The sequence below is a fragment of the Glandiceps talaboti genome, chromosome 19 (assembly GCF_964340395.1).
Source record: "Glandiceps talaboti chromosome 19, keGlaTala1.1, whole genome shotgun sequence".
NCBI classification, from domain to species: Eukaryota; Metazoa; Hemichordata; class Enteropneusta; family Spengelidae; genus Glandiceps; species Glandiceps talaboti.
In genome coordinates, this window is record NC_135567.1 from 20,507,806 (window position 1) to 20,535,021 (window position 27,216).

General features: G+C 36.0%; 2 protein-coding genes across 2 annotated transcripts in view; both read left to right on the forward strand.

Moving 5' to 3' along the window:
- The window catches only part of LOC144449888 (allene oxide synthase-lipoxygenase protein-like), a 10,771-nt gene extending 3,689 nt beyond the window's left edge, over window positions 1-7,082 (forward strand). Inside the window, exons 6-12 of the mRNA XM_078140433.1 lie at window positions 631-729; window positions 1,531-1,745; window positions 2,855-3,114; window positions 4,550-4,638; window positions 5,119-5,292; window positions 5,858-6,021; window positions 6,841-7,082. Coding sequence (XP_077996559.1) covers window positions 631-729; window positions 1,531-1,745; window positions 2,855-3,114; window positions 4,550-4,638; window positions 5,119-5,292; window positions 5,858-6,021; window positions 6,841-6,955 — 1,116 coding nt within the window. The 3' untranslated portion in view covers window positions 6,956-7,082. The remainder of the gene's footprint in view (window positions 1-630; window positions 730-1,530; window positions 1,746-2,854; window positions 3,115-4,549; window positions 4,639-5,118; window positions 5,293-5,857; window positions 6,022-6,840) is intronic.
- A 3,317-nt stretch (window positions 7,083-10,399) lies between these two features.
- LOC144450133 (allene oxide synthase-lipoxygenase protein-like) lies at window positions 10,400-21,877 on the forward strand. Its single transcript, XM_078140701.1, has 12 exons — window positions 10,400-10,879; window positions 12,007-12,051; window positions 12,719-12,846; window positions 13,441-13,539; window positions 14,278-14,410; window positions 15,770-15,868; window positions 16,535-16,749; window positions 17,397-17,656; window positions 18,491-18,579; window positions 19,432-19,605; window positions 20,647-20,810; window positions 21,763-21,877. Exons 1-12 carry the CDS (start codon window positions 10,400-10,402, stop codon window positions 21,875-21,877), a joined length of 2,001 nt encoding a protein of 666 aa, XP_077996827.1.
- The last annotated feature ends 5,339 nt before the right edge of the window (window positions 21,878-27,216 follow it).

Genomic DNA, 27,216 nt, shown 5'->3' on the forward strand with positions numbered 1-27,216 from the left:
TAGGAGTCATGAATATTCATTGTTCAAGCCAAATCAAGCCAAATCCCACAAATCGACGATATTTTGGAGTTTTAAAATGTATGTAATTTCTTTTTCATCTTGCTGTGAGGCTACACACAGTATTATTTATTTATTTTATTTATTTTAACTTTGTCAGGCAGTCCACACACGTGATGAACGCCTATACTATAAATGTTGACCCCCAACACAAATATACACAGAAATAAAAAACAACCAACAAACACTACAGTTACAATAAGTTACATAATCACAACGACTTCTATTGGGGCCACGAGCTCGACTAGTTCCTAAGAACTATTTTTGTGGCCCTAGCCAGAAATTTGTTTGTAATTCTCTACATTGTTCTATTTTATGGCACATTTAAATTGTTAATTTTGATATATTTGTACATTTGTAGATAAGATTAGAATATTTTGTAAACCTTTAATTTCTGGCAATAATTTTATTATTATTATTATTATTATTATACTGGATAAATGGAAAGACCTAAAATTACATAAACATTGTGCAATGACACTGTGACAGATCAGACACTGTGACAGATGTTATGTTATTTAAAACATTAGTGATAAAAATATCACCTTATTGTTTAATTCTATTTGATCACAGGTTGTCTGTTCACCAATTGGTTTGTTCTTTCTGAACAATGAGAAAGATCTGATGCCAGTTGCTATCCAACTATTCCAGGATAAAAGTGAAGATAATCCGGTAAATTATGTTTCCAATATTTTATTATGTTTTGAAAAGTTTTTTTTTTCAGACATAAGATAATCCGGTGTCAATTATATGTTTAATACAGTCGTCAGCTTTTTTTTCATATAGTATTAATAGATAGACATCTACCTCATTAGCCTCTCGATTCAGCTAACATTTCTACCTTTCATCTCACATGGACTACAAATTTCGGTGATTTAAAAATCAATTTCCACCATCTCCATCGCAGTATTCATATGTTTTATTATCGGTTACATCTCGGTATTTGAATTCAGTTTAAATACCGCTTCACGCCCTCCAGCCAGGGTCCTGTAAATTACGTATACTGAGTGTTTATTGTCATTTAAGATTGATTTGGGTGTTTTTTGAGGCTTGAAAAGAGGGACAGAGAAAGACCTAGAGTGAACCCTTGTGTTTTTTTATAGTGATGGGTACAAAAAACATATCTAGTATTACCCCATGAGTATCTGTTTATTTGCTGGTTTATTTAATTATTTTATTTGTCCCTATACTTGTCGGTCGTTTGCTTGTTCATTTGTCATTTATTTGATAGTTTATTTATTTGTTTGTTTTGTTTGTCACACGGTTCCTGGGTCCCCTGTGGGCTAAGCCAATTTGACATGCCAATGACGCACACAATTACTAGTGACACACCAAAATTTGGTTTTCCCCTATTTACTATGTGTGATGACTTTTTCTCTTTTTGACTCACAAGAACAAAATTTGGCTATCATTAGAGTGCACACTGATTCTGAATATGTTGATGAAATTCATTATGCACATTTTATTGTACAGGTTTTCCTTCCGACTGATCCGGAGTGTACGTGGACATTGGCAAAAATGTTTTTCAACAATGCAGAGACAGCGGTACACCAGGCATCGACCCATTTAGGGTTTACCCATATAGTGACTGAAACATTTGCCTTGTGTACACATCGTAATTTATCTCCATCTCACCCAATATTTCGTTTATTGGGAATTCATTTCATGAATGTCATTGCAATTAATCAGTAAGTACTAAATTTGACTTTGTCTATCTGTCAATTAAACTGTCTGTCTGTCTGTCTGTCTGTCTGTCTGTCTGTCTGTCTGTCTGTCTGTCTCTGTCTGTCTGTTTGTCTGTCTGTTTGTTTGTCTGTCTGTCTGTCTGTCGCTTGCTCACTCAGTGTAGGTCGGGCTGTCTATCTCTCATGAGTTTTAGCCAGTCTGTCTGTCTGTCTGTCTGTCTGTCTGTCTGTCTGTCTGTCTGTCTGTCTCTGTCTGTCTGTTTGTCTGTCTGTTTGTCTGTCTGTCGCTTGCTCACTCAGTGTAGGTCGGGCTGTCTATATCTCTCATGAGTTTTAGCCAGTCTGTCTGTCTGTCTGTCTGTCTGTCTGTCTGTCTGTCTGTCTGTCTGTCTGTCTGCCTGCCTGCCTGTCCGTCCGTCAGTCCGTCCATCCATCCAACTGTCCGTCTTTGTCTCTCTGAATCATACAGATTTATGCAATAATTTTTCTTCGGAAATGATGTATTTGATATTGTAAACCAAACTCAATTTAACAGAACAATTAAAGACTACATCCAAATGAAAATATTTAAGTGTACACATCACATATCAACACTTCTATCTGAAATAGCCTTAGGCAAAAAAAAATTGAGTGGTTCCGGTTACACTCAATTTTAGAATAGGTGGGGTACGTACGTAGATTTTTTTATTTTAATTTTTTAAACATTTTTTTTCATGTTTATCATGTTTGAGTGTCTAGTTCAGGTAGTTATGTTTTCCGTTCTTTTCCATATGGTCTCTGTGTTATTGGTTTCTTCCCATCAGATGTACAGCTATTACAGATTGGTACTGGCATGGCACAGTTTAGGTCCAATCGGACAGCGATGGCTCCCCCGACATAATTAACTATCACTATTTCTCACAAGACTTCACAATTTTCGTGATTTTATTATTTTTTTCTCGATTACATAAAAAAAGTTTAGGGTCGGCAGTGAAAATTTAGGTGGGGGTCAGGTAACCGGAACCACACAACTTTTTTTAGGCCTTAATAAATACTATGTAAAGGATGGTGAAATATCTTGCCTCCAATAGATTAAAAATTCAATCCCTTACATTTGGGTTTTATTTATATAGTCTTGCCTTAGATGTTTTACTAGCCCCTGGTGGATGGGTAGATGAAGCAATGAGTAGTGGTCGTATTGGTATGCTTGAAATCATACGACGACAGTGGAAAACCTGGAGACTTGACGTTGATGGAACTCTTCCCAATGGATTTAAGGAGAGAGGAGTCAATGACCCGGAAGTACTTCCAAACTATCCTTTCAGAGACGACGCGTTGTTGGTTTTCGATGCCATTAAAGATTACGTCACAGATATTGTGAAAGGGCACTATGGTATGACTTTGTATACTTGAAACCATACAGAACATTACATATGAAAATTATTACTCGCAATCATAAATTATATTTTGAGCAAATCCAGACTTTTCGCCAATGTCGGTATGATTGTCTGATAAGTTAGGTTTGTTAAATTATCTTTTGATCTAAAAAAAGAAAAAAAACCTCTGCATCTTATCAATTGTATGATCCTCATTGCATTAATCACCAATTCCTACGTTGGTCACCCTTTAGGCTGGGAGATCTGTGAATCTATTTTGATCCTTAGCTTGAAAGGTAAAGCTTTATAAAATGAGTTAATTGGGTTCTCACCACCGCTTTGAGGAAAGAAGGTACACATCATACGTTATCTAGCTCTCTGACTAGTGTTTAGGGGACGTAGGTTCAATTCACGTTATCTACCAGTTGGTACTTTAGCTCAGCTGGTTAGAGCACTCTGACTAGTGTTTAGGGGATGTAGGTTCAATTCACGTTATCTACCAGTTGGCACATTAGCTCAGATGGTTTAGAGCACTCAGGCTAGTGTTTAGGGGACGTGGGTTCAATTCCTGTGTCACTTTTCTTTCTTCATTTATAACAAATTCTTAATATTGTACAGAAAAGCGCCCTCTCTGGCAAAAATGTAGTATTCTCTTCTATAGCCTATGAAATAACCTTTCATCGAAGCCATGTCAGTCTCTCTAGGCCACAATATTTCAACAATTTAATAACGTTAGTATTGAAATTACTGAGATTCATCCACACATAGATCGTGAACAACTAAGATTGACTTATAAATTTATAATCATCATTGATATTTAAGAGAAATTATACTTTGCATAAACCATAAATATGGAATGTATACCCTGGTTGTTCTACATCACGACAACACGTGTCTATGTCACTGGTTCTGCCATTTTCAAAAATTGCATCAAAACGTTCAAAAAATTGCCATTTCTAAAGTAAAATTTTCTTTGATATTACTGGCGCTGATATAATTATGGTTTTCTCCAATATTTTTCTTCAATTAGCCAGTAAATACTTGTCACCTAAGGGTTTTGTCACTACTCCTCTAGCAACTCATACTGACAAGGCCCCTTAGGTCGCTCATATTTTCCTTGGTTGAACAAAGGAAAATATTGGGGAATAATAATAATAACTTTTATTACACAACTGTATACAGAACACTGTTTTCAGTTAAGGAATATGAGGCTATTGGTCACCACCCTTGGGCTACCAATTTCTGAAACTGGTAGCCCATTTGGACTACATGTACCAAGGCAAAAAGTTAATTTCAAGCCCTGAGAGGTACATTTTGTAACATATTTTGTAAAACGCTATACTATTGGAATGCCAAAGTGTAATCAATGTCTCAACGTGTAGGTATGAGCAATAATAATATAGGTAGGAATTTACTAGGAATAACATTACAATTATCATCTATAATTGACAGACGAACCAGACAAGATAAGCCAAGATACTGAACTACAATCTTGGGCTTCTGAACTCTCGGCAGCCCCACCCAAAGGACTTGGTGTCCAGGTAGGTCGTCGGTACCCTGGCACTAGGGGGTGGGGGTTTGTGGGTATTTGGGGGTAAATGTTTGAATGTGTTAGTTTATGGAAATATTTGCTAGTCCTATCAAAATAGCAGTCAGCTTTCAGAATATGGCTGACTTGTCCACTACACATATGACATATGACACAAATACACCCAGGCAGTAAATGTGAAATGTCTGATGCATACATTAAATATAATTACACAACATACAAATGTGTCATGTAATCTGAGTAGTCCACCACCCAGCCTTGTCCTTATCAACAATTTCTTTACAATTAAACACCAGGGAGTGAAAGATTACACTTGTAATCAATAGAGAAACTGGCTGTTAGTAAGTAGTTTTAGCACGGCTTGAGACAGGCTTAAAGAACCATGCTCAGTGGAAGGTTGTTGTAACACATATGGATTAATTAATAATGTACTATTACATTAATAATGTACAATTTCCAACCAATTTTTCAGGGTGTTCCAGGAAATGGCAGCTTTACTACCACTGATGAAATTATTGCAGTGGTTACTTCAATTATATCTCTAGGTAGTATGGGTCATGCTGTGGCAAACTTTACCCAGTATGGCCAGTATGCATTCCCGCCAAACTATCCTGCTATTCTACGAGGAAAACCTCCAACCTCCAAGGTACGTAATGTACTCCAAATATCCCAAGAAACAATACAGTTTTGCCATTGGGCATTGGAGAATTGTTTGCAAACTGTTCGGATGACAATAGATGGCTATGTAGTGTGTTTATATGAATGTGTGTGTGTGTGTGTGTGTGTGTGTGTGTGTGTGTGTGTGTGGGTGTGTGTGTGTGTGGGTGGGTGGGTGGGTGTGTATTTCATATACAGTTGGCTAAATACGTCAATATTATCGATATTATGGACACTTTATTGCATAATTCTGATAGAAATGTTCTGATACATATCTCGGGACAAATGCCTGTGAGTGACACCTGCACCAGCGATATTTCTCGTCGCTGAACATTTCCCAACAAATAAATCACACACAACTCATAAACCCTTCTATTCTACCGTAAAACACCAAATGGAAACCTAGCTATTATGTCATTTCTCGTGCGGTGGTAGACACTCGACTTCCGATGTAATGATATACCACTGCTATACTAGCTAACACTGAAGTCATATTGCTCAGTTGTTTACACCTTGTTAGGACGTAAAGTATATATTTCTCTTATACATCATAGGAACCTCTGACTGAGAAACATATTTTGGCACAACTTCCATCGAGAAAAACGACGTTAAGCACAATGGTAATGGTCCATACTTTAATTCAACCATCACCAGATATACTTGGACATAGTACAAGGAAATATCAAAGTGACCCTATAGGTACTGAAGCCATTAAGAAGTAAGTTTTTATATTTTGTCTTTAGTGTTTATGGCTCCTTAACTGTCCCATTATGTGTTGGTTTAGCCCTGCTTACAGGCAGTGCACGAGTCTATATTACTGACTTGACTCTAAACACCTAAATTGTCAGAATCGAGTCCCGAATTACTCCGTATGCAAGCAGGACTAGTGTTGGTTCAGTCATTAAGGCTCCTTAACTGTCACATTATGTGTTGGTTCAGTCATTAAGGTTCCTTAACTGTCCCATTATGTGTTGGTTTATCTGTTCAGTCAGCCATCACTGGACATATTAGGGTATGGTATGGTGAAATATCAAAGTGACTCTATAGCTACTAAAGCCATTAAAAAGTAAACGTTAGTAATTTTTAGTGATTTGGATTATATTTGTCTATGTATTATTATATGTGCACTCCATTTAAAGTAAAGCAAGCACCCTGCATCCCCCTCCCCAATCTGATTAAAATTTGATGTGGTGAAAGTGGCTTGATGTCTTTATTTACCTCATTTCTATGTTTTGTGTCGTTTATTTTGTTCCGAGTGTTTGCCGCCTTCCCACGATCACCCAAAACAGAACAAACGACACAAAACATGGAAATATAGGTACATAGAGACATCTAGTCGATTTCACTACATCAGATTTTAATCAGATTGCCTGTACCTCTTGCCTCCATAAATATTCGTTATGTACCGTCAATGTTTTTGAATCTCCATGACAACATCTGTATAGTTATCTGTATAGTTACGGTGTAGGTCCTGGGTAAGGAATAACACACCGGGAGTATAACATGAGTTACACAGTGGTTATTAATTACATTCCAGGTTTCAAGCAGCACTAAAGGATATAGGGGATACTATAGACAAAAGAGAGAAAACCAGGAAGATGAAATATCCGTATCTGCATCCCACAAGAATTCCAAATTCTATCAATATCTAAATTATTACAACACAGGGGGCGTTTGTCATGCCGATTCTAAGTTCTTTCATATGATGTCACATCATCCAATCATAATGATTTCACATTTTAATAATTTGTTTTTTGCAATTTATCGTTCATCGTATCTTTTGAATCATTGTTGGTGGTTCTTCACAAAAAATAGACGCTTTAAATTTGTTGTGACAAAGTTATTTCAGTAGTTGTTAAGGTCATCACCAGACATTTTCCCAGAAACCCTTGCAGGAAATCACAAAATGGCTGAACATATGCAGTAGAGGTTTATGATAAGATTTCACAGTTAAGTAAGTCACAGAGGTGCTATTTCATTACTCGAGATCATGTTATGTAAGTTGACATAGAAATAAGTCTGATGACTTTAACTTGAAGGTATTTTAGAGTTGTATTTCTGATTGTCCAATTTGTGTATCAGCATCTACAACGTTGGAAGTGTCAATAAAAGTACCCCATATGTATTCAGTTACAAAGACTTGGCATATGTTATTTACATCATTTTTCCAAGTAAAAAAAACATGGTGAAATTGTTTTATAAATAAAAAATCCAAAATAACTATCCAATTTTACTCCATATTCCCAATTTATTAAAACATTTACATGTAAACACAGTCTGTGCCTCTGTTACGACCAACAATATTCTGTCCTGCCCTCTCGTTTTCTTAGGAAAATATCGTACGAATCTTGCTGCTATAAATGTATCAATCTCTATACTACGAAGAAATATTATATATATCTTCCCCTTACATGTAGGAATATATAATCAAAAGGTTGTTATATTTAGTCTGTAGACCTGGAAAACAACAATCTATGAAATGTTTCACGCCCCTGTGCTCAGATCTACCCTTTGTACAAAGCATATTTAATGAATATATATTATTCATATAATTATGATAATCAGATAATTGATGGCGCAATTCGAGAGATCTGATTGGTCAGTTGGCACGCGTCTAAGTTTGATGTTTACAAAACTAATGTTTGTCGACATGTCGTCTGCTCCGAATGTTACAGTCTGCGGTAATAGTGAACTCTGTGGATTGTCAGAGGAAGATTTTCTAAGTTAGACAGAATAGTTTATAAAAAAAAGTATGAAGGAAATTTCGACAGTAGCCGAGTTATCGCGTATTTGTACAAAATATCGCCAACTACTAAGGTAAAGGGATGTATACGCTGCAGGGTTTCGACAACGTCTTCTCCTCTCGGAGGCTCGGTCAAGGCATGTGCAAGGTTCTCGACTTGGCAGCTGCAGAAGTGAAAACAGGTACGTACGTGTATGACTGGTTTTTGCGATGTATGGACTGCCAAGCCGTGCGAGGTCTGATACAGGCTTGGAGAATGTGGAAATTGCTGATTATATGATTTTGCTAGAGGGGGAAGGCAGGGGAAGTACGAAAACGAGTAGTGACACGGGCAGAAGCGTTCGTATCAAAGAATAAAGACATTGTGGGAATCGATGTATATGATGGTGTTCTCTGGCTAAATTTACTCACAGATTTTCTATTTTCTTGGGGACAATGGTCTTTTAAACCCATTAGATGAAAAACACATCGCGGTTTTACATGGGGGAAAACCAACTGTCGGCAGGTGAAGGAGAAACAAAATAATTTGATCTCGTAATGACGAGAAAAAAAATTGTTCCAAAAAACAGAAGTAAAAAACAAATTGTTGCGATGAACTTCAAAATTGGTAACCGAGAAAGAAAATTGCATTGCTTCTGCATATGGAAAAAATAATTTGATGCAGGGCTGACAATAGAAAAAAAAATTGCTGTCAAAGTGATGGGAAAAAATGTGCTACCATATACCTTGGAGTAATTATACTGAATTACTCCAAGCATATACCTACTTCCTCCCCCGAAATCAAACGATTCCCCCTTATGTCTTCATGCCCCAAAACTAGGGAAAAGATGGAGTTACGGAGGCAGACATGGGCTCAACACAGGATGTACGCTACAATATTAACGCCACCGCGCTTATTAGGTTGTACAATTGTGGTCATTTCGCATATCGGAAAACAGCAATTCTTGTTGTGATAAAGATTTGCAATTTACGCTGTTGTTGATGCTTGCCAGTATTTATTTATTGTTTGTTTGTTTATCTGTTTTCGTAAACATAACTAACTAAGCCTGAGTGTCCTGTGCTTGCATACGGAGTAAGTCGTTCCTTGGTGTTGAGCGAAAATGCGTACACCGTCTGCAACCGAGTACTATGGTGTACTACGATGCCATACTCGTGGCGTCAAAACATGGAATAATCTGCCTGTTCAGATTCGGTCTATTAGCTCACGCACGAATTTTAAAAGATAAGCGTCACTTTTCCATCGACCCAGTGTTTTGATGAGCCAGTTAGGTAGTTTGGTGGTGGCTGAGAGTTGTTATTTTCAGAATATGTACTCAGCTGTATTGTCATGTACAACTTTATATCATTTTCGTAAATTGACTGTGGAAATTGTATGTGTATCAATTTTACTGTTCCATTGTTGTTTGTTATTCTTTGTCATTTTTTAAATTTTTCTTATTTTCAATAGTTCCTATGGCAATTTGTAATATTGTATATATACACCTACACGTACTAGTTTGGTTGTTAGTCACTAAGGGATACAAGCTTGACTAGCTTAGCTATTTCTTGATCCATTCTGCCATGTATTTTGTATATGTATCTATTTTAATGTTAATTTTTATCATATTGATGAATAAACATTATTATTATGGTCTGGAGAGTGAGATAATCATAAACCCTACAAGTATAGGGTCTGTGGATAAATGAAAGAGTGTAGGGTCTATATGGCAGGTAGAAGCTCAGCCAATGATTGATTCAGTTGGCTACCAAGTTAATCAGACCTGCATTGATGAATTTACTTGCCACAAGAATACCCCCAGATTTAGTCTAGAATTCTAAACTGAAGTTTTTTAAAACATAATACTGTACCAGTTTAGAATTCTAGACTACCCCAGAGTGAATGTCAGACAATCATGGGATTGACATTTAATGTCATATGTAGTAAAATTACACTGATGATATTTTACACAATCTACAAATCTAATAATCATTGTATTTCTGATGTGTATTTATTTATTTATTTATTTATTTATTAAACTTCAAAAATAAGTCACCTATATAAGAGCAACCCTCCACACACATACAACAAATAGCATACACCAAAAGAAAACTAACAAAAACACTGAAAACAGTAAATACAATAATTATATAAAAAATATACACTAAATGAATAACATACAAGAGCAGAATTAATGTAACTCAATACTTAAGTGTTTCTACAAATATCTCGTAAAACCTCTGCCCAAACAGATGGTGCCATTTGATAACAAATAGCAGACAATGATACACCTGCTGCTTGGCTTTTGCCCTTTGCACACATAAACAAATTTCACACTGAGCAACAGGGGACAGATGAAATTTAACATTTGTCAAAATGGGTGCCCTTATCTCACGTTTAATGCCAGATATAATCATTCATGTTCGAACTGGAGATGTTAGGGGAGGCGGTACCGATGCAACAGTTCATCTGATTCTCTACAATAAAGAGGGAACAGCGTCGCGTGAAATCGTCCTGCATGATCCGTTTGGATTCAACTTTGAAGTTGGTGACACCAACCGATTTTTTATTCGAGATCTACGGGACTTTTGTGATGTTGTCAAGATAGAAATCTGGAGGGATGCATGGTTTGGTGATGATTGGTTCGTTGATTATATTGAGATAGAAGATTACCATACATGTAAACGACACTCCTTTCCAATACAACGTTGGGTGGGGTCTAAACATCTGGTTGTCTATAAGCACGACTGCTTCCTACCACAAAATGATCCCGAACCTGAAAGAAGGCAAGAAGAACTAAAACTGAAACGAGAATTATACAAACCAGGAAGTGCAGAAAATGGAATTCCAATAATGGTAAGAATAGAGATAATATTAAAGTGGCACACTTATATGTTTGAATTGTTTGAATTGAATTGAATTGTTTATTCACCAGATACAAAACAGGATAACATTTTTATGTACATTTCAAAAAGGAGGTTGATTAGATAATATATCTGGTGAGGGCCACAGAAATAGTTCGATTTGAACTAGTCTAGTCTGTGACCCTGACAAAATAAATATAGAAGAAAAAAAATACAAGTGTGTAACTGGGCAACAAAAGTAAGAAAAGAGAGAGGTAGGGGTAAGGGTAGGGGTAGGTGTACATTGGTTGTGAAAGTCATCACAATAAACTTTGGTCAAATAACCTATCACTTACATTCTTGGTCCCTTGTAAATTATTGGGGGGGGGGGGAGTCAATTGTAAAAAACAACTTAGACTAAATACGTACTTCAAATGGCTGTACATATTTTATCTGGGCAGTGCATCTTAAAAAGTCAATGTAACCTTATCAAGTTCTTAATCCTGGTCTTGGTAGTGAGTTGACAGTGTTTGGCGTAGTGGGTAAGGAAAGATAACCAGAGTCGTAGAGTATACTCAAAACACTACATTCTTTATTGCTACATGTTGTACATTAAAAGTTACAAACCAAGGATAATGAATAACCCAACCCCTAATTAATATTCATGTACCTGCTCATGAATAGTAATGCAATGGAATAGGCAGGGCACATGTTACAGTCAGTTTTATATAGCAAACACAGAACACTGTCAAACTCTACATCTAGTAAGGGTAGGGGTACGTATACATAGGTTGTGAAAGTTATCACAATATATAAACTTACAAACCAAGGATAATGAGTAACCCAACCCCTAATTAATATTCATGTACCTGCTCATGAATAGTAATGTAATGGAATAGGCAGGGCACATGTTACAGTCAGTTTTATATAGCAAACACAGAACACGTACTGTCAAACTCTAGATACATCTAGTACAGAACATGCCGTGCTGCATATAATTGTTAGTTGATACGAATCTAAAAACATCACAAGCTTTTGTTCATAACTGACAATGCATGACATGTCCATGGAAAAACATCCCTATTTTGTGATTATTGCAATCTGTAAATTAGAATTTCAAAATTATACTTTGTGTTACAGGTTAAACGTGTACCGAAACAGGAAGAATTCTCAATGAACTATGAGGTATGTTTGTGCTATTGCTTTAAAAAATTTGTTTGGCGTACGATGATTTATATTATATTATATAATGTAACAACAGACACAGACAGACAGACACAATGACAGACTGACACACAATGACAGACTGACTGACTGACTGACTGGCAGGCAGGTAACAGGTTGGCACGCAGGTGGAACTATTTGGTATAAAGACAGACAAACACATAAAACGATAGCCAGACATGCATACATACATACATACATACATACATACAAACAAACAGACAGACATGCAGACAGACATACACAAAGACAGACAGACAGACAGACAGACAGACAGACAGACAGACAGACAGAAATACAGACAGACATACAGATGGTTTGATATATTTAGATGTTATTCCCCAATATTTTTCTTTGTTCATCCAAGGAAAATTCAAGTGACCTTAGGTCACGAGTATTTTCGGCTGAATGGAGAAAAATATCAGAGAATAACATAATTATGCCTGCCAGTAATATCAAAGAAAAATTAGGGAAAGTAATTATAATTTTTAACGTTTTGACACATATTTCAAAGACAGCAGAACCAGTGACATAGACACATTGTTGTGACGTAGAACAACCAGAGTATATATTCCATATTTTCTGTTCTAAATGGCTCGTGCATGGTATAATTTTTTTTTCATATTAGATGGATATACTGAAGACATTTTTGAAAGCTACAGTTCACACTAGAGTTAGAGCTTTGTCATCACTTCCCATTTGGACAAAACTTGATGATATTACGAATATCTACAATCGACGTTTACCCATACCTAAGGTATTTACATAAACCCAATATCACTAGATATATATCGACAGTTAAAAATCTTAATTTATATATCGACAGTTGAAAATCTTAATTTATATATCGACAGTTGAAAATCTTAATTTATATATAGACAGTTGAAAATCTTAATTTATATCTCAAAGTAATGCCAAAAATGATGAGGCCTAACAAAATAATTGTTTGGGTTCCAGTTACCTGACCCCACCTAGCTTTTCACTGCCGACCCTAAACTGTTTTTTTTACATATTCAAGAAAAAAATAACAAAATAGCAAACATTGTGAATTTTCACAAGAAATAGTGGATGCGGAAACTGACATCAACTTAAAAAGACAATGTAAAACTGTTCTTCCAATCTGTAATGGCTGTACATCTGATGAGAAGAAACCAATAACACAGAGACCATATGGAAATAATCAATGCTATAAATAGAATTGTAGATATGTTTGTGTCACATGTTTTTGAGCATTAACATATCAATGTGTCTAACGGACATTGATAAATATGTACATTTGTCTAATAATCTAAGTCTGAAGAGAAAATTGTTTTGGTCATATCCTGTTTTACAAAGTTTTTCTTTTATTTTAGTGTATTCAACGTGGAAGGAAGATTGGCATTTTGGTAGATTAAGACTACAGGGACTAAACCCATATGCTATCAAACTGTGCACGGAGATACCTTCAAAGTGAGTCAAATTTATATTTTAAAGTGGCCTGAAGTAAAGTGACCTGAGGGGGATGATAAATGTGTATTTATTTTTTTAATTTTTTTTTTTAATTTTTTAATTTTTATACTTGAAAAACAATGTGAAACAGCATTGACTAAATCCGTGTTTGTAACTCTTAAAATTACAAAACACTACAAAGTGTGTAAAAAAAATATTATTGGAAGTACAAAAGCAACTTTAACAATTATTTAACGTTGATTTTTTGATTTAGGAGGAATTTAGTACATGTTGTTTCACATTGTTGTTTTCAAGTATAAAAACATAATGTCTTAGTTCAAGGAGACAAGTTCAAGATTTACTAAAAAATCAGCATTTGTTTAAGTACCTGATGTTTCGACTATACACAGACAGTTTTAGTTTTTAATTTGACTATTTTTTTACTGTTTCAACCCTTGAAAAAGGTCATCCGTGTACAGCCGAAACGTCAGGTATCCTGAATACTAGCCAAAATGCTCTAACCAGCTGAGCTAACGTGTCAACTGGTAGATTCCATGTTAATTTTCTTTCCTCAGTTTAATCTAATTATATATATATATTGTTCCACCAATAAAACACCTCATCGACCCATTTTTACTGTATAATGCCTGAATTGAAAAAGGAATGTACACAAATAACAGGATATTCTTTTAAAACTCACATCAAGAGTCTGTTCATTTTGTTTTCCAATTTTGACGCCATTTCCAACCTTTTGGACAGTCTTGCAGTGACGGATGAAATGCTGAAACCTTTTCTTGAAGACATGACACTTGATGACGTCATTGCCAAGAAGAGGCTTTTTATTGTGAACTATGACTTTCTGAAAGATCTTCCAACTACTAACCCAAAGTTGGTAAGTCCTTGACTATGTGAACCAGATATGTAAATGTGTAAAATAAACATGATGCTTCCTATTTGAAAGTATATAGGCACTCTGGTTTGGTAGTAATTGAAAGTATATAGGCACTCTGGTTTGGTAGTAATTGAAAGTATATAGGCACTCTGATTTGGTAGTAATTGAAAGTATATAGGCACTCTATGTTTTGGTAGTAATTGAAAGTATATAGGCACTCTGGTTTGGTAGTAATTGAAAGTATATAGGCACTCTGGTTTGGTAGTAATTGAAAGTATATAGGCACTCTGGTTTGGTAGTAATTGAAAGTATATAGGCACTCTGGTTTGGTAGTAATTGAAAGTATATAGGCACTCTGGTTTGGTAGTAATTGAAAGTATATACTGCACTCTGGTTTGGTAGTAATTGAAAGTATATAGGCACTCTGGTTTGGTAGTAATTGAAAGTATATAGGCACTCTGGTTTGGTAGTAATTGAAAGTATATACTGCACTCTGGTTTGGTAGTAATTGAAAGTATATAGGCACTCTGGTTTGGTAGTAATTGAAAGTATATAGGCACTCTGGTTTGGTAGTAATTGAAAGTATATAGGCACGCTGATTTGGAAGTAATTGAAAGTATATAGGCACTCTGGTTTGGTAGTAATTGAAAGTATATAGGCACTCTGGTTTGGTAGTAATTGAAAGTATACAGGCACTCTGGTTTGGTAGTAATTGAAAGTATACAGGCACTCTGGTTTGGTAGTAATTGAAAGTATATAGGAACTCTGGTTTGGTAGTAATTGAAAGTATATAGGCACTCTGGTTTGGTAGTAATTGAAAGTATACAGGCACTCTGGTTTGGTAGTATAATATCATTGACAACCATTACTGGTCTCAGATGACTCCATGGGGTGATACCGGCGCCAGCTCTGGTAGTGGTGTGTGGCCCCTGGGGGCAGTACAGTGACTGCAGCTCTGGTAGGGGTGTGTGGCCATGGGGACAGTACCAGTGGACAGCTCTGGTAGGGGTGTGTCGCCAGTGCTGCCAATCCCGGGCCCCATTTTAGACCCATTTTGACCAAAAAGTAATACCCCATTTTAGACCATTACAGGTTTTAAGAAAGGGCAAAAATGATGAAAGTTTAGACCTAAATACATTTTCCTTATGAGGCAACATTTTGGGCAATTACTGCCAGACTTTGTAAAGGACAGTAGACCACATTTTAGACCAAAGGGCTAGAAAACAAACCCCAATGGGAAGCACATGTATACTACTCAAATAAGGGTAGTAGTCCCCCCCCCCCCCCCCCCCCCGGCAGATGATGGTGTTTTAATCTATGATGGACAACAGTTTTTGTTTATTTTATGTCTTTGTATAGGTTGTGTGTGCTCCGATTGCTTTGTTCTTTCTGAACAGTGACAAAGATCTGATGCCAGTTGCTATCCAACTATTCCAGGATAAAAGTGACGATAACCCGGTAACATATGTCCAGCACTCTTTGTTATAATACTATTTAAAATATCTCGGATAGCACTTTTGCTGCTGTTTTTTTCTGGATTGCTAAAGTTTGTTGAGAATTTTTAAAAAATTGTGTTGTTGCACCATTTTTGGACAAACTGTCCTGACCGGAAACAATTTTTTTCTGGTCTCAAAGAAAGCTGATCATATTTCGATCTAACTATAGGTAAAGAATCCTACTTTGTGCGTAATTATGTTTCTGTTATTGTTAGTCTAGAGTTGAAATATGTTTATCTTTGTCTCAAAAACATCATTACTACTATAAACCCACACTTTATACTTTTAGATGGAGTAGAGCAATTTACATATATACATAAGGATATTATAACTGCTCTTTTCATATACCTGAATAGTAGTAGTAAATAGACAAACACTAGAACTATTCTATACTTTCATATTTATAACTTAGTTATTTACTTAGATTATTATTAACTTTATTTCTTTTAAATACCAAATTAGAAATGTAAAATTTATCTTATCTTATCTTATCTTATCTTATCTTATCTTATCTTATCTTATCTTATCTTATCTTATCTTATCTTATCTTATCTTATCATGTTCCATGATTGAAATGTTAAACCGAGATATTTACTCCTGTTATTGTTTTATAACTATATTTTTACAGGTCTTCCTCCCTACTGACCCAGAGTACACATGGATGCTAGTCAAGATGTTTTTCAACAATGCTGAATCGGCTGTACATGAATCTTCAACACATTTAGCATTCACACATTTGGTGGTTGAAAGCTTTGCAGTGTGTACCCATCGTAATTTATCTCCATCTCATCCGATATTTCGTTTATTGGGAATTCATTTCATGAATGTCATTGCAATTAACTAGTACGTATGATATATATCCTTTTTTTGTCATTGTCTAAACTTTCTCCATCATTTTCTCCTTTTTTAGTCTTTTTCTCAAGCAGTATCTTTGCCTCTGTCTCTCTGTTTGTCTAACGTGTCCCCCTGCCTGCCTGTATGGCTATCTATCAGTGTCTATGTGTTTCTGTATATACCAGTATGTGTCTATGTGTGTTTCTTTCTTTCTCTGTCTGTCTGTCTGTCTGTCTGTCTGTCTGTCTGTCTGTCTGTCTGTCTGTCTGTCTGTCTGTCTGTCTGTCTGTCTGTTCATATGTCTGGCTCTGTCTGTCGACTGGCTCTGTCTGTCTGTCTGTCTGTCTGTCTGTCTGTCTGTATGTATGTATGTATGTATGTATGTATGTATGTATGTATGTATGTATATGTATGTATGTATGTATGTATGTATGTCAGTCGATCTGTCTCCCTGTCTGTATGTACATCAGTCTGTCCATCTCCATATCTGTCTCCCTATCTGTCTGGCTCAATATTTGTCTGTTTCTATCTTTGTCTGTTTGATAACTGAAGATGAATGGATATAGTCATAACACGTGACCATAAATGGCTATCAGATGTTTCACTCGGGAACATTAAATTATAGTGTCGTATTTGTATTCATTTTGTCCTTCTAGTCTTGCGTTTGAAATACTATTAGCCCCAGGTTGGTGGATTGATCAAACTATGAGTAGTGGTCGAGTTGGTATGCTTGAAATCATACGACGACAATGGAAAACCTGGAGACTTGACGTTGACGGAACTCTTCCTAACGACTTCAAGAAGAGAGAGGTCGATGACCCAGAAGTACTTCCAAACTATCCATTCAGGGATGATGCCATTTTGTTGTATGATGCAATCAAAAATTATGTCACCGAGGTCATTACAGGACATTATGGTATGTGTGTGTTTGTTGTCTTAAAAAGTGTTGCCATTTAATAGTGGGCTTTCAGACCTCACATTTTTGTCAAAAATATCCTTATTTGGGCATAGACCGTACACGAGGTAGGGTCTATGATTTGGGTCTGTGTATTAGTCGTTTTCGTCATATAATCTGAAGATGAGTAACTAGCCAAAACTTGAACCTGTACAAAACGGTTAACAAGTTTGTAGCTGAGACTAAACCTTCACTTCCTAGTTTGCAAGCTTGCGCAAGCATGTTGTAATATTCAACAAGTGACAAATGACATGACAGTGTTAAATTGCCATGTGATAATGAGAATCATCATGGAATTGGTATTTATGAAAATTAATATAAGTATTTTCAAGATCACTAGTCAGGAGAGTTGTAAAATGCTGTACTGATTCATTTTTGCTGCTTTTTTAATTAAAAAGGTAAATGGTATTATCACATCCTCATGTGTTTAGACCCCCCCCCCCCCCCCCAAAAAAAAAAAAAAAAAAAAAGAAGAAGAAGAAAAGAATTGTTTTTGGTCAGCTTGTCATCCAATCTACTATTTATGGCAGTTACTGTTCTATTTATTTAGTACTTTAGATCAAGTGTATGTATGTGGGGCAGATGTCATTTGCTTTGCAGCTGTCTTCACTGCAGAAGGGAGGGTTATTTTTCTGTTTCTCCTCGGGATCTGCAGACTGCATGGGCTGGACAAACATGAAAAAAAGATCAACGTGAGGGTATTTAAGTAATGCGCACGCTGACCAGAAATAATTCTCTCTTTTTTGCCTTAGCATTATATATAATATGTAGTGCTTATGTGTTTTCACTTCAAAGATGAACCTGAGAAGATAGCACAGGATACTGAATTACAGGCCTGGGCTTCTGAACTATCAGCAGTACCACCTGAAGGATTTGGTGTCAAGGTAAAAAGGGAAAATATTCGCAGAGAGCTTAGCTCACAAGTCACAGTCAGGAGTTAATGCTTTTACTCGGGGTAGAATTTATCAAATTATTTTAGATAGATTATTTAGACTACACTAGCTGCAACTAGAAACGTTTTTTGATGAACTGTTTTGTTAAGTACAAGTGTATATGTGGGGGACTCCTGGAGTTAATGACTCGAAAAGTCAGGGACGATTTCTCACATATGAATGATAGTGGTGCATTTGTTGTGTGGATAGAATCACCCTGTTATCAAGGTGAAACTGAATGAGATTGAATGTGAAGCCACTAGAGGAAAACTTGCTAGCAGAGATGTTGTAGTATGCAAATTGATTCCCAATTGCTACTGTTGCAGTATGATGTAACCTTGGTTGCCACTGTTGTAGTATGATGTAACCTCGGTTGCCACTGTTGTAGTATGATGTAACCTCGGTTGCCACTGTTGTAGTATGATGTAACCTTGGTTGCCACTGTTGTAGTATGGTGTAACCTTGGTTACCACTGTTGTAGTATGATGTAACCTTGGTTGCCACTGTTGTAGTATGATGTAACCTTGGTTGCCACTGTTGCAGTATGATGTAACCTTGGTTGCCACTGTTGTAGTATGATGTAACCATGGTTACCACTGTTGAGTATGATGAAACCTTGTTTGCCACTGTTGTAGTATGATGAAACCTTGGTTGCCACTGTTGTAGTATGATGTAACCATGGTTACCACTGTTGAGTATGATGAAACCTTGTTTGCCACTGTTGTAGTATGATGAAACCTTGGTTGCCACTGTTGTAGTATGCCGAAATTTCACTTACCACTGTCATATTTCACCTTCTTTCAGGGTATTCCAGGAAATGGCAGCTTCTCTTCTACTGAAGAAATAATTGAAGTAATAACATCAATGATAACTATTTGTAGTGTTGGTCATGCTGCAGTTAACTTTCCTCAATACAACCAGTATGCATTCCCACCGAACTATCCTGGAATTCTTCGTGGGAAACCTCCTACAAATAAGGTTAATAAGAATAATAATCTTTATTTATACTGGATATTTCTTTAAGTATATAAACACTTGTCTCCTGAGAAGTCCAGTGAGGGCCATTGCTTGTGAGTTCAGTGTTAATGCAGGAGGAAACTGGAGTACCCAGGGAAAACCTGTGTTGTTCGGTAGAGTCAAACTGAACGACACTCTTCTTACTTACACTTACAGTGTGGTAAATTTTAAACAAAACCCTGCATGAGCTCAAACCCCTGACCACAGTGGTAAGAGGCAAATGGTTTGACCACTCGGCCACTGACAACTCCAATGTTGTATGCCCTCAAAAGTGTAGCCTGGAATCCATGTTGGTTTGGATTTTCAATTTTTCTTTTTGCAATCCAGACTGAGCATGCTCAGACGTAAAGGACTATGGGATTATCTGTGGTTATTGTAATACCTAATCTGGACCTACCGATAAAATAAACCTCCCACAATGGTCAGGGCAACTATGAATTGATCATTTGTAGTTAAAAAAAATGTAACATTATTGTTTACAATACTATTTGATTAGTATTTATTATCACATTTCTCATGATGCAACATTCAACATTGCGGGTTTGCAAGTTCCCTATTTGTGTGAATATGTTAACTTACATTTATATCATGCACAAGCCAAGGTGTAAACATTTGAACATAAAATACCAGATTTATATCTTGGCCATTCTGTGTCAAGACAATGTGTGGCAAACTATGAGTCAATCAGTCAAAATAGATTCTTTTAAGAAAAAAATTAAGCTTTCAGAAGTTGAAATGTATTATCCTTGAATAGTGCTGTTCATCAGTCAGAAAGTACTTAACATTGTTTCCGACTCATAGTAACAGTACCCCTTATGTCACTCATATTTTCAAGGAAAAAATATTTTAAAATAGTTTTTGAAATAGTTGAAGTTGATATATATTATTCTTGAATACTGCTGTTCAGTCAGTCAGAAAGTATTCTTAACACTGTTTTTGACTCGTAGTGACAAGACCCCTTATGTTACTTATCTTTTAGAATGATAATTTAACCTCTTTCAGGAACCATTGACTGAGAAACATATATTAGAACAACTACAATCGAGACAGATGACACTCAGCTCTATGGTCATGGTTTATTTGTTAAGTCAGCCATCACCAGATATGTTAGGGTATGGTATGGTGAAATATCAAAGTGACCCAATAGCTACCCAAGCCCTCGCAAAGTAAGTTTTCAAGGCCCCTTAACTGTCCCATTATGTGTTGGTTCAGTCATTAAGGCTCCTTAACTGTCACATTATGTGTTGGTTTATTTGTTCTCGCAAGACCTATCTCTTTAAACATTAGTCTCAGCCTTCTTCAATAGGGAACTTGCAAACCCACCATGTTGAATGTTGCATCATGGGAAATGGTATCCCATTTAAATGCTAATCAATTCGTTTTGTAAACAATATTATTACATTGTTTGTAATCACAAATAATCAATTCATTGTCACCCTGACCATTGTGTGAGGTTTATTTTATCAGTAGCTCCAGATTAGGTATTACAATAACCATAGATAATCCCATAATCCCATAATCCCATGTATCTGAGCATGCTCAGTCTGGTTTGCAAGTTCACTATTGCCTAGTATCCAGTGTCTGTGAATCCACTTTTCCTCTTAAACCTGATGAAAAAAATGTGTGGTTCCGATTACGCTCAATTTTAGAATAGATGGGGTAGGTAGATTTTTTATTTTATTTCATTATATTTTTTTTATGTGTGTGTGTTTTTTTTATGTGTGTGTGTCTAGTTCAGGTTTTCCATTGTTTTCCAAATGGTCTCTGTGTTGTTTATTTCTTGCTATCAGATGTAAAGTCATTACAGATTGGAAGAACAGTTTTAGAGTGTCTTTTTAAGTTGATGTCAGTTCCGCATCCAATATTTCTTGTGAGACTTCACAATTTTTGTGATTTTATTATTTTTTTCTCGAATACATAAACAAATTTAGTGTCAGCCGGGCAGTGAAAAGTTAGGTGGGCTCGGGTAACCAGAACCAAAAAAATCAGTTTTTTTAAGGCCTTACCATATGTTGATTTTCTTTCCATTTACTTCTGCGCCCTGAGCTCTGCTTACAGAGATAACACACTATTACTGTTATTATTATGAACTGAGTGTGTGTTTATTCAACTTTCCAGGTTTCGAATAGAGTTAAAGAAGATAGGGGACAAAATAGAGGAGAGAGAAAAGACAAGACAGATGAAATATCCCTATCTGCATCCCACAAGAGTTCCAAATTCAGTCAATATATAAGTAAAGAATATACAACAAGGTGTGTAAGGTTATATCACTACCATAGTTCCTTTTGTGAGCATTTGTTGTGATGACTTGATAATATTCATTATACCCCATCTCTTATTTTTACACATACACCCACATTCACACTTAAACCATTATGAGCGTTTATGTGATTGAGTACATTTTTTTCACTATTTTCTAGATTTTGAACACTTTACATTATTGAATTATGTTATGTTAGAGGTGTATGCATATTTGTGTGTGTAGGTGTGTGTGTGTGTGTGTGTGTGCTGTGTGTACTTTTGATTTACTTTTCTTCTGAAAGTTCGTTGTGTCCCATTATCGATTTGAAATGTAGAAAAATGTACAGGCCATGGACAAGACTAGTCCCACTGAACTATTTCCATGGTCCACATCAGATAACAATTGTGTATTATATTATGTATGTTCTTTGAAAGTTTAGCTTATTTTGTTATCTGGTGAAATAAATTTTGTTCATTCATTCATTCATTCACCAGGTCACATTGATTGGTTGTCGGGGACAACATGGTATAAGCACTGATCATCATCTTTTCAGGATATTTATGGGAGATAATATTCCATGGATAATATATACTCCGCATGTAATTTTTTTTTATAGGCATGACGGAAGTAGTGTGCCCTCTAGTGGTAGCCAAATTTTGTTGTGAGTCAAAATGATAAAAAACTGAAATTTCTTGTGAGTCAGCATATAGTAAGAGATAAGGGAACATCAAATTTTCAGTGGTGCATCACTAGAAATTGTGTGTCAGTGGCATGTCAAATTGGTTTAGAGGGCACACTCACCACATAGTAAGAGATAGGAGAACATAAAATTTTGGTGCATCACTAGAAATTGTGTGCGTCAGTGGTGTGTCAATTGGCTTAGAGGGCACACTGACCACATAGTAAGAGATAGGAGAACATAAAATGTTGCTGCATCACTAGAAATTGTGTACATCAGTGGCATGTCAAATTGGTTTAGAGGGCACACTCACCACATAGTAAGAGATAGGAGAACATAAAATTTGGGTGCGTCACTAGAAATTGTGTACGTCAGTATCATGTCAAATTGGGTTAGAGGGCACACTCACCACATAGTAATTAAGAGATAGAGGAATACCAAATTTAGGTGCGTCACTAGAAATTGTCTGCGTCAGTGGCGCATCAAATTGGTTTAGAGGGCACACTCACCACATAGTAAGAGATAGGGTAACATTACATTTTGGTGCATCACTAGAAATTGTCTGTGTCAGGGGCACATCAAATTGGTTTAGAGGGCACACTGGATGCAAGGTAGAGTTGGACAATCCAACTCAAAGTATATGTATATATAAGATCATTTTCTTATTGATTTCCCACAACATTATAAAAAGAGAGAGAGAGGTTTTATTTTCTTCTTTGTCATTGAAATGTGCTTGTTTTCATTCCTTAAAGTGGTCATATGGATGAGAATTGGGTATTTATTTTGGATTTTTAATTTATAAAACAATTTTATCATGATTTCCTACTTGACAAATTAATGTGAAACAACATATACCATATATTCTTTGTAACTGAATACATTGCAAAAAGCTTAAAAATGTGGAAAAATGTTTGTTATTGTATGTACAATAACAAAGATTGTACACATTCATCAATCATTGGTGTCCCCACAGGGTGCAACGAGCATAAAATTGATTGATTGATCAATTGATTGATTGATTGATTGATTTGGTTGAATGATTGAATAAAGTCAATATCACACAAAAAATAAGTTTTATTTCACACCAAAGATCAATAATTAAATCGACCAATCATTCAACCATATAATAAATCAATCATAAATCAATCGATCGCTCAATCAATTACATGCTTGCTGCCCCCTGTGCTATGCCTAATAAATTGTCCAATCTTTAAATTATGTTTCTGCATCAAATGGAGAAAAAGATCTAGAAATGAAAAGCTAGTACCAAAGTTCTGCCATTAGCACCATGTTTTATTGGAATCAGTAATACAACTCTCTTTAGATGGTGATGAAATCATGCATAGTCATAGTTACTGAATAAAGATAAACACATTTATTGACAAATTAAACAAAATTATTCAACTCAATCACAGTAATCTCGTCCACTACAGACATTGTAAACCACTAGTCTCTTTATGATAGTATTTAACAGATGTCACTCTATTAATACTCATATCCCATATCTGTGATATCTCAGTGGTTAAGCCAGAACTTCACTTTTTGTTGTGGCAGCAGAAATACAAACAAATGTATGTGCTCTGAACATCGTCTGATATATTTTGATTTTGATTTTCTTAGCAAATATGATAAATTTTACATCATAATCATTAGTTTCTCTTTGAAAACTAACATTTTACAGGTGAAAATACTGCAAAACAATAATAAATTGTTACCCAAGCTTTTTTATCTTGTTGTTGTTTTTTTATCCGTCCTTTTATTCTTTCTTTTTTTCACCTTCTAGTTAGGAGTGCTCCTGAACAGTTATATTCCAATGTTCTTAGTGTCAAGTGTTATATATCCAATTCAGTTGTTTACTTTCCCTGTTTGTAACAGATTCTGTTTGTCCACAGTCTGATGTCAGCAGTTGTATGACATGTTTGTAACAAGTTCCATTCATCCACAGTTCACAGTCGTAACTCATTTGGCCCTAATTGATAATTTCAATGATGGTATATGATTTATCTGGCTTCTTCAGTCTATTACAGGGTTTCTTGCGGTTTTCATGGTATTTTAAGTTGTGTTTATTATGAAATCCTTTACCACAACGAGTACACACAAAGGTTGGCTTACTATCATGTATCCTGGCATGTATTTTTAGACTACCTTTATGAGCTGATGTAAAAGAACAACGGTCACACTTGAACGATTTCACTGTTGAATGTTTGCCCATATGAGCATCACAACGAGATTTAATGCCAAACTTTCGCCCACAAACATTACATATATATTTGTTACCATGGTTACCTTTCATGTGTTGCTTTAGGCCTTGGGCTGAGCTCAAAGTCTTAGAGCAAACTGAACATTGGAATTTAATGGTGCCATGTGACTGCTCATGTGATAATAAACCCTTGTAAGAGCGTGGTTTAAAACCACATAATTTGCATATTTTCAAAGGTACATTTGTATGGGAGACCATGTGTTCCTTCAGTTTCGCCCGCTCCAAATAGCCTTTGTAACACACTGTACATTTGAATGGAAATTTACCAGTATGGAATCTGATCATGTGTCTTCTCATACCAGTTTTACTCTGGTACATCTTTGAACAGTCTGGGAAGGTGCACTTTAGCTCTTCAGTTGCTGAAGTTGATGGAGTCATCTTTGGCTGCTCTTTATAACTGGTGCTTGTGTCCAACTGGACAGGATGATTAGGTACATCAGATTCAGTGCTGGCTATTTTGGTATCAGGAACATCAGATTCTGTACTTGCTATTTTGGTATCAGGTACATCAGATTCTGTACTTGCTATTTTGGTATCAGGTGCATCAGATTCTGTCCTTGCTATTTTAGCATTAGATATATTAGATTCTGTGCTGGCATCCCAAATGTCTGAAGTATCAGTGTGTTTGCCAAGACTCTGAACACCTTGTCCTGTATATGTTTTTTTCTGTGAATGACTATCATTATCATTTTGGTATCTTTTTAAACATTTACCATAATATATAAACACATGACTTTTTTGATTGTCATGACAATGTAAATGCGTCGTCAATTCATTACTTGATTGGAAGCTATCTTTGCACTCATTACAATGGAATGGTTGGTCCAGGTTGTGAATTTTTTGATGCATTTTCAGCTGTTCCCTTGTGTCGAAAGTTTTGCTGCATACAATACATTTAAATACTTGTAGAATTTGAATTCCTTGGTTGTACGTCACACTTAAATCTGACAACAATGATGGTGATAGGGCTAGGTTTGCTTGCTCTATTTTGATGGGAAATGGCTGACTTTCCACTGGCTTTACAGTATGGTCTTCCACTGCTATGTCATCACTTTTGGTGTACAGAGTTGTTTGCTTTGTTCCTGCTATGTCATCACTTTTTGTGTACAGAATTGTTTGCTGTGTTTCCACTATGTCATCACTTTTTGTGTACAGAGTTGTTTGCTTTGTTCCTGCTATGTCATCACTTTTTGTGTACAGAGTTGTTTGCTTTGTTCCTGCTATGTAATCACTTTTTGTGTACAGAGTTGTTTGTTCTGTTTCAGCTATGTCATCACTTTTTGTGTACAGAGTCGTTTGCCCTGTTTCCACTATGTCATCACTTTTTGTGTACAGAGTTGTTTGCTTTGTTTCCACTATGTCATCACTTTTTGTGTACAGAGTCGTTTGCTGTGTTTCTGCTATGTCAGTGTCTACCTGACTAGGCACTCCATACAAGTAATAGATGTCTGTCGTATTATCACGTTGACAATTCAAGGTTGACATGATATCACTTTCAGTGCATGTAAATTCATGTGTTGCATCTACCATGTCATCACTTTCTGTGCTCAGAAATGTGTGCTTTGTTTTTGTGATGTCATCACTTTTAGTGCTTATAACTTTTGGCTCTGCATTCAACATGTCATCATTTCCAGTACTCAGATAATTGTTCTTTGCCACTGTGATGTCATCAGTTCTGGGATATATAACTTTTTGCTTTGTCCCTATGATGTCATAACTTCCAGTGCTCATTACTTCATGCATTGTCCCTATGACGTCATCACTTCCAGTGCTCATTACTTTATACTTTGTCTCTCTGATGTCATCACTATCAGTGGTCTTCACTTCATACTTTGTACCTGTGACGTCATCACTTTGTGTGCACACAACTCTATAACATGTCTTGGACACATCTTCACACTCAAACCCAACACTGTGTGGCTCTGTCTTCACAATGGTATGGCTACTCTCCATATCTGTACTACTAGTCTCCACAGACAGAGATGACATATTTCCATATTGACAATCAGTATTATTTTCAGTTTTTACTTTAATGTGTTCAGTACACACACTAGCATATGATGTCTCCAACTTCTCCTGACATTCAGACTTTACTTTTATATCCGGATCCACCATCATGACAAGATATCAATGACAGAGCCCAACAATACAGCTTTCACATTGACTGTGAACAGCGCCCTCTTGAGACAAGATAACAATAGTAGTTGATAAGCCCTTAATATGAAAAAGACATAAAATGGGAAATTATTATTATTTGTAAGCATAAATTATGATATGAAAGAACCCCGTGATGTGCAAGTGTAAGGGAAACACCGAGCGTCGCAGTAAGACGTAAACGAATGGTTAACCGTATGTGATCGATGAGGGCGCACAGTACAAGGATATTCGAGT

Coding starts and splice junctions, on each gene's coding strand:
- LOC144450133 (XM_078140701.1), top strand. CDS start 10,400: ATGGGTGCCCTTATCTCACGTTTAATGCCAGATATAATCATTCATGTT. Junction 12,052..12,718: donor AATTCTCAATGAACTATGAG/GTATGTTTGTGC, acceptor TTTTCATATTAG/ATGGATATACTGAAGACATT. Junction 13,540..14,277: donor TGCACGGAGATACCTTCAAA/GTGAGTCAAATT, acceptor CCTTTTGGACAG/TCTTGCAGTGACGGATGAAA.